Source organism: Leuresthes tenuis, unplaced genomic scaffold (assembly GCF_036924035.1).
Source record: "Leuresthes tenuis unplaced genomic scaffold, fLeuTen1.0.hap1 SCAF_16, whole genome shotgun sequence".
NCBI classification, from domain to species: domain Eukaryota; kingdom Metazoa; phylum Chordata; class Actinopteri; order Atheriniformes; family Atherinopsidae; genus Leuresthes; species Leuresthes tenuis.
Genome location: NW_027325370.1, coordinates 25,908,267 through 25,916,451, shown reverse-complemented (window position 1 = coordinate 25,916,451; position 8,185 = coordinate 25,908,267). Strand labels below are relative to the sequence as shown.

General features: G+C 39.5%; 1 protein-coding gene across 3 annotated transcripts in view; it reads right to left on the bottom strand.

Moving 5' to 3' along the window:
• Positions 1 to 2,693: 2,693 nt before the first annotated feature.
• The window catches only part of hipk1a (homeodomain interacting protein kinase 1a), a 42,740-nt gene continuing 37,248 nt past the window's right edge, over positions 2,694 to 8,185 (bottom strand). For 2 of the 3 annotated variants that reach the window (XM_072366479.1, XM_072366480.1), the window contains exons 13-16: positions 6,864 to 7,031; positions 6,525 to 6,712; positions 6,017 to 6,141; positions 2,694 to 5,763 (exon numbers count right to left, since the gene is read on the bottom strand). In XM_072366479.1, coding sequence (XP_072222580.1) covers positions 5,350 to 5,763; positions 6,017 to 6,141; positions 6,525 to 6,712; positions 6,864 to 7,031 — 895 coding nt within the window. In that variant the 3' untranslated portion in view covers positions 2,694 to 5,349. The remainder of the gene's footprint in view (positions 5,764 to 6,016; positions 6,142 to 6,524; positions 6,713 to 6,863; positions 7,032 to 8,185) is intronic. The other variant, XM_072366481.1, reaches the window with a different exon arrangement.

Sequence of the window (8,185 nt, the reverse complement as noted above, 5' to 3'; positions counted from 1 at the left end):
TTATAGCTTTTATGAAATGTGCTCATTGCAGAGTTATGATCAGTTGAGTAATGAAGGTTGAACTATTCTGGGAAAGAGGTTCTGTTCCCAGCATCATGATAAACACTCCTGATACAGAAAGGTTTAGCTAACGCATTACAATTGTTTTACACATGCATATGCAATGAAAACTTGCTTGCTGCTGATAATCGCAAAGAAGAACAGCTTACACATAACAGCTCACATAATGAAGTTGTATCAAAAGGGGGATAACAAGAATCTCCTGTCTGGTTGTGCTGCACCTCAAGGTTGGTGGCCACTTGCAGTTTGGGGACCTGCTAAGTTGGCTGCCGCTAACAGGTGTGACACAATACAGAATATAACGGTCCTACCTCATTTAGTTGACATGATTAAATCATGTCAAAAGGGGGAGTTGTTATAATTGGCTTTGATCTTAGACATTATAAATTCATATTCTGTATTTTCCTAAATAACCTATGTTCCTAGCTGGTACTTTTCCACTCTGCTCATACTGCACAACAGATGACCTTAAATGGTCCAAGACCTTAGAAGGACATAAACAACTGGGTCAGACAGAATATCTCTATTAGGGCAGATAGGTCTGGTACATTAGATCCACGCCTAAAACAGCACTCACACACACACACACATTGTTTATCACATCCAAAGAACACAACAAGGACAGCAGCTGGCCTGATCATGTCACCCAAAACTGGCCAATTATACTCTGACAAGTGTGAAAACAACTTCTGTGAGATAAAGCTGAATATAAATATGACATGTTTCCGGATAACGGGGCTTGGCCTGACGGATTTCCTGCGGGAGCTCTGGCACTCCGAGTCCAGCGCTGCAATATACTTTACTTGTGACCACTAATAAATACTTTTTTAATAAACGATTTCTCCAGCTTGTTCTTGAGCTTCCAATGAAAAAATCGGGCTAACATCTATTTCATTGCTCATCAGAGGTATTAGGAAGGAAGCGATTGAAAACTTCCATAACAGTTACCCTCCTTTGTCAACCCCTGTCAGTGCGAGCACCTCAACCCTGGACTTCTTCCTCGGACATCCATAACATTTCTCTTCTCTCAAAAAACATAATTAAAAAGCACCGCTTTGTCAGTCGGTCGGGTCGCGGGGGGTGCGACCCGACAGATTAAGTGGGTATAGAAAATGGATGGATAATTAAAAAGCATCAGTTCCAGTGCTATCTAAATCTCTACCTCTCTTATGTAAAGTTACATTATATTGGCATCTAACATTGGCTGCAATGCTAAAATATTTACCAACACTATATCTTCACTGGACGAAAGGCTTGTGGATCTTGTCGCTGAGAAAGACATCTTTGCTTGTTTATTTCTGAAAGAGGTTTGGCACTGTAGCTTTATAACAGCGCTTTGAATGGAAGGTGTTTATGAAGGAAATTTGAAAACCAAGCTGCCTTCAAACTGATCGCTAGATGCCAGTAATTGTTACACACTGGGGACTTTAAGACGCTTTGATATTTCCTTGCTTGAATACAATGAACTGGCAAGATAAACAAGGTTAATCACAAACATCCAAACAAGCAACATTCTGTTTTACCTAATACTTAACGTGACAATCTACAGATCTGGGACTGTTGGGTTTACCTATGTATTGTGGTATTCAGCTAAATTTCTATAAGAAATGATGATAGATTGTTAGTGAAACCAACAAATACCAAAAACTATCAAATACCAAAAATATTCTTCTATTATTCTATCATTATAAATTGACCACAGCTGTGTGCATGGTCGTTTATCTCATTGTAGGCAAAATAGCTGTGGTCAAAATTTGCAACAAGCATTATGGGAGCTTGCACATGACCTTTGCAATAGAAAACATGACCTTTGTAATAGCACTGGTTTGAAAAAGTCCCACTATCTTTCTTGCCTTGTTCCCTAATTTGGATATCCAGGAGTTTAGTGATGCCCCACTTAACAATGAGGGATGCCTTTTCTTAAGCTAGGTTCGCATATCTGCAGTGAACTTAACAGCTGCCACCTTCACATCATGGGACTTTGCATTTTGATTCCACCATTGCCTTAGAGCCTAAAAAGAAGAACTAACATTTGGTGCTGAAATTAAGTCCAAACAATGTCTACAGAAAATACAAAAACAACTAGGTAGGCAAAACATTAATAGGGTCATGTTTTTTACACCAAAATCCTCAAAACGTTGGTCCTCCACAAAGAAAAATGGCGTGTTGTCCTTGATAAATGTACAAGGCTCTTGTTTCCTGGTTGCTAACACAAAAAACGCAAGATAAGCACAAATATTGGAGATTTTCCAATTTGTTCTCTCAGCTCAATTTGGTACGATTGAGCCCATTTTTTTATAATCAATTATTCTCAGATGGAGTTTGTCCCAAAGTAGTGGAATCTCCTTTTATATCCAATCCTGACACCTTCACCTGGCACCAGTAATATGCTGTTCCAGGATACTTGTATAATCTATAAGCTTTTCTTTCGTTGCATCTTGATGCCAGCAACGCACCTCTTTGAGTGTACTCCACTGTACCTTTTCCTTAATTAAAAGTTCAAACGAACTTTTCTGAATATGGAGCTTGTTCATTGAAATGGGAATACAATAATAAAAAATTATGTTTTTGATGGATTTGTAGGTCTCATTTAGTATATATATATCATCACTGGGACACAAATTCTTCTTCAATAAGATTTTATTGCGATATACAGGTTAAGGTCCTTTGTGTGTTCTCTGTAATGTGGCACTTCACAACACAGCAGTATGTAAGAACAACCATCATTTCACCAAACCAATTATTTGTTTAGAAGCAGAAACATACTGAACATTTCATTATTCACAAATTAAAAGGCAATACCTGGAATTTCCACCTAAATGGATTCCCCTTTTACATGAGTGCGATACCCAATTGGATCTTATGTCCACGTTTCACTTCACAGATGTCACTTCACAAGACAAGCACTTGGAACATTTTACCAAACATTTTTGTGTTTGTTGTACAAATCAAACCTTACAAATAAGTCTGCGAGCATCACCAAGAGTGATTGCAGCTGCAGGTTACAAAGCTCTCCTGAATGCTGTTCCATGTTAGACAAATGCAGCCTCAACAGTCCTCACGAGTGTATCCTGCTCAGCGCATCATTCAAAACACTGAACATAAATATAAAGTAAGTTAATGGCCAGTACTCAAAAAGAGAAAAAAAATAAAATAACACATCATTAGACAGTATAGCACGTAGCTTATGTTCACCAATTGTTTTTAGAACACAGTTAAAACACACGCAACGCAATACATTTATGAATAAAAACATTCATCCAGCTAATCACAATGTGCTTTAAAGTAAACCTTTAAATAAAAGAAACTGCCCGAATAAGATGACTTATTGAACAATTGATGCAAAATTGTTTCGTAATATTTTACCACTGTGACAATGTAAAACTCTCTCCAAACATCTCATTTTAAATGAAAATCTTGGGATTTGCACATGAAGAATTAACTTAAAATTGCAGTCTGTACGTTACAGTCCAACTGACTTTCATTTAATTTACTTCCATTAATCTGAACTCTGTGTATAAAAAGGTTTATAGGTTTGACATGATGTGGATACATGTTTTTTCAATTTTCAATTCAAATGAGTTCAGTTTAATTTATATAGCTACAAATTACAACAAATGTCATCTCAAGGCACTTCAAAAATATAGTCCAATTCAAGCCAACTGGAGTTCAATTCATTGTAATCATAATCCAATCAAATTAAATTAATTAAATTCAAAATTAGTCCAATTCATACATACAGAGCCAATTCAAAACTAATTTCCTAGCTAAGGAAACCAACAGATTGCACCGAAACTTATCTTCGGTCCAATCTCCCATCCTGAGCATGCATGAAGACACGACGTGGAGAGGAACGATCCCCTTTTAACAGGAAGAAACCTCTGGCAGAACCAGACTCAGGAAGGGAGGCCATCCGCCTCGACCAGCTGGGGTTTGAGAGGACAGAAAAGAGGGGACAACAAACAACATAACACTATTCAATGGATACCTGTTGAGACAGGGAAACACAAGGTAATGACAACAATAATGCCAAATGTAGACAATGTCATTTGAGAAATTAAATGGGGGAAAAAGAGAGCAAAGTGAGGAAAGATGTGACAGATGAGGCTCCCTTTAGTCTAGGGCTAAAGCAGCTTAGCTATGGGATGTTTCAGAATGACCTGAGCCATCCCTAACTATAAGCTTTATCAAAAAGGAACGTTTTAAGCCTAATCGTAAAGGTAGAGAGGGTGTCTGCTTCCCGGACATATACTGGCAGCTTGTTCCACAAGACAGGGGCCTGATAACTGAAGGCTCTGCCTCCCATTCCACTTTTAGAAACTCTGGGAACCACAAGTAAACTTGCAGTTTGGGAGCGAAGTGCTCTGTCGGGAAAATATCTAACAATAAAATCTTTAAGATATGATAGAGCTTGGTCATTAAGAGCTTGATATGTGAGGAGAAGAATCTTAAATTCTATTCTGAATTTAACACGGAGGCAACGAAAAGAGGCTAAAGCTGGAGAAATATCTCTCCTGTTAGATCTCATCAGAACTATGGTCGCAGCATTTTGGATCAGCTGAAGGCTATTCAGAGAATTTGTGAGACAGACCAATTATAAGGAATTACAGTAGTCCAGTCTTGAAGTAACAAATGCTTGGACAAATTTTTCTGCATCACTCTGACACTGATTTTGTCAATATTACGAAGGTGAAAGAAGGCAGTCCTAGAAACCCTTTTTATATGTGCGCCAAATGATAAATTCTGGTCAAATATAACTCAAATATTTCCTCACTGTAGTACAAGAAGCCAACGAAATACCATCTAGAGCAATTATACAGCTAAACAATAAACAACGATTAAGGGGAAAACTTCCTTCAACAGTCTGGTTGGGATTGGGTTTAAAATACAAGTTAATGGTTTAGAAGATATTATTGCTGTTGCTAACTCAGAGAGATCAACAGGACAGAAGCAATCTAAATACAAATCAGGTTCTAAAGATACTTCTAAAGCTGCTATACTTGATGATATACCAGTGATAAGCTCAGTCACTTCATCAAAATGCCCTGAAGCACAACACTGACAGACTTGACACTAAACAGACTGCGCTGTTGCTTTTATGCAACAGAAAGAAAGTGGGATAGGTTCAAATGAAACTGGACCATGATTAAAATACCAACACGTTCTGGGACAACACAGTCACTCCAGATAAAAAAATAAATCTGATAACAATGCAATGAGCTTGCACTCGTCTCCAGATTCGGTCTCAATTTGGTTTCGGTGCAGAGCTGCTTTCTCAGCTGTTAGTGCTCACATGTAGGGATACTGGTTGAGTTTTCGCTGGTAAGTGGCACTGGAGCGGGGGAAAGGCTGTGCTCCCAGCTGATGCTGCTGCTGCTGCTGTTGGTTGCTGTACTGTCCCGAAGCAGAGCCTCTGAGGGCCAAGCTGCTGTTCTTCTGCAGCAGGGCCAGGGAGGAATAAGTCCCGCTCACCCTGCCGTGTCGGGATGCTCCAGCCTGCATCTGGTCCACAGCCTGGGACACGGAGGCCAGCGCGGCAGAGGCCGGGTAGGCGTAAAGGTTCGGGGTTGAGCTGAAGAGGGTGCTCTCATGGAGGTGGTAGGATGAGTGGGAGGAGACGGTAGGGGGATACGTGGACTGCCGTCTCAGCAAGCCACTGTTAGCTGCTTGGTTTTGGGAGGATGACATCACAGACTGCTGCACCTGAAATGACAGACAATGACATTTAATTACATGAAAACTCAATGCGCTTTACGTGAAATGACAACAATATTGTCATTTTGACAATGTGAACATCAACTCTGAAAATCTGTTTGAATGGTGACTTTGGAAGGGCACTGTTTAAATGAGACCACTTTCTTTTCCAACGAGTCCTAGTTTGAGCAGCTATCAGGATGAACCCATGAATCCAGAATATTCCAGCGAACTCTGATGAACCTGCTATTTGAACTCTTACTTGACTCAGGTTGAGAGGCTGAGATCTGCTGGATGGAGCCCATTGATGGCGATCAGTTCTGGAGTCTTCTGGCCAACACGAGGGCTGAGTGGATGCCTTCTTGCACTTTTCAGAACCACCTGCAGCTTGATGTAACAGTAAAGAAACAGACAGGGTACTGTGAGGATAAGTGCAGATCACAGCAGCTGAAGGTAGAACAGATCAACGTCAATCACTTTACAGTGAACATCAGTAGAACTTAACACACGTATCCTGGTTATAAAACTGATGATCGGGGACAAATTTCAAGCTTGCCAAAGAATTTAGAACCAACCAATGTAACCCAACTCGCATCTGTAACTGAGATTCAGGGTTTTTAAGACATTTTAAGACACCTTATGTCAAAAGATAAAAATGACTAAATTGCTTTTTTTAGCCTATTTTTCTCACAAGCTGTTTTATCCTATTAACTTTTTTGTGGTTAAAAAGAACATGGATATGGCTCATATGGATATGAGTTTCTGAGAACCTGCAGCAGCTGCAGCTTTGTGGGCTGAGATCTCTTCAGGCTGAGTCTTCACAGAGGGCATGGTGATTGCCAGAGACTTGCAGTGCTGTGTGCTGGTTTTGGGATTCAGAGGGCTGCTGGTAGAGGAGTCGGAGTCATGAGAGTCGTGCACAGTCACACAACTGATCACGTTCGTCCTCCCTACAGAGCTGCAGCAGAAAATAAGAGTAAGACATGATCAGCATAAGCTAAAACCTTATTGTTAAGAAAAAAATAGAGAAGAATTTAATGAAAAAAATACAGCTGGTAGAGTCACTGTCCAAGATAATCTAATACAATGTTGCTGAAACAGGAGCTCACCAGGCAGCAGGGACCTTCGCGTCATCCTCATCCTCTGAGTCACTGTGGATGGTGATGATGCTGACGGCAGGACTTGGTGTGTCAGAGATAACGATGGGCTGAGACTGGTCACCAGGAAAACAAGTGTTGTGGACCACAGCGGCGGCCGACTGCACTGACGACACCACCCTGGAGGGGAGGGGAGAATGATGCACTCTCACTGCTTTGTTACAAATGTAAATGACTCTTATAAAGGTCTGTAGATCTTTTCATCACTCTTTTCAAGCCATTGTTCTGCTAGTGTTAAAATATCCTCCTCCATGCTTGTATTTTGAAGGCGCGTTTTAATGTTACCGGCCTTTATTTTGGTGCTTTTCCAACGGCACAGGAAGTGTAGATCTAAGAAGCGGTTCCTTGACATGAGGGAGACGCTTCTAAAAAGGTCTGCAATTGCATTTAAGGAAGGAAGGAAAACGGCTACACGCTGTTGCTGTGCAATGCAAGGATGTGTTTAAAAATTATATGTGCCTAGCTGGAATGGGAACAAGGTATTGTATTATTTAATTTGTTTTATGATGGGTTTCAGTGACATGTGAATTTAACTTAACTTTAAAACTAGGTACCTTGAGGACTGGCTCAAGGTGCCTAGTTTTAGCCTGTCACTATTTTTTTTATCCCATTATTCTATTAGTTTTATTTATCAAATAATTAAGTATTTTATTGGGCCTTTTACTTTTAGTTCCTTGGCACTGTGATATAATTAATAGATTTGGGCGATAGTTTCTATTCTGGCTCATGATCCGGTGCTATTTGCAAGACTTGGTTTTACTTTGCAGTGTTAACCTCCCCTTTTATTCAGTGTGTGTTTTAGTTTGGGAACCTTTATTTTATTTTGGATTGAAGTCTTATATAATGGTAGTGGTCTTAAGTTGTTTAATTTAACTATTGCCATTTTATCCAGCAGCCATCACGTTTTTTTATGTGTATTGTTGCTGTAGCAGTCAAGCAATTGTTAGCTTCTTTTGTTTAATTGTTTATATGGTCCTGCTAGCTTTCTATTTTGGCATGTTTTGACAAAGGAGTGCTATATACCAGTAATATTATGGCTAATATTTGCTCATGTATGGTTACATTGTTGTTTTAAGGTGTAAAGGTGTAAAAGTGTATTTGTACACCTGTAAGAGCTAATTTATATTTATTATTTATTTTTGTTCCATGTTTATCTTTTCTGTAGCTCTTACGGTGTTTCCTGAAGAAAAGAATGTCTGAAAGGTTAAGTGAATTTGTGTTCAGCAAAAGGCTGACAGCTGAACATAAATAGCTTTATGGGACATCAGTATACT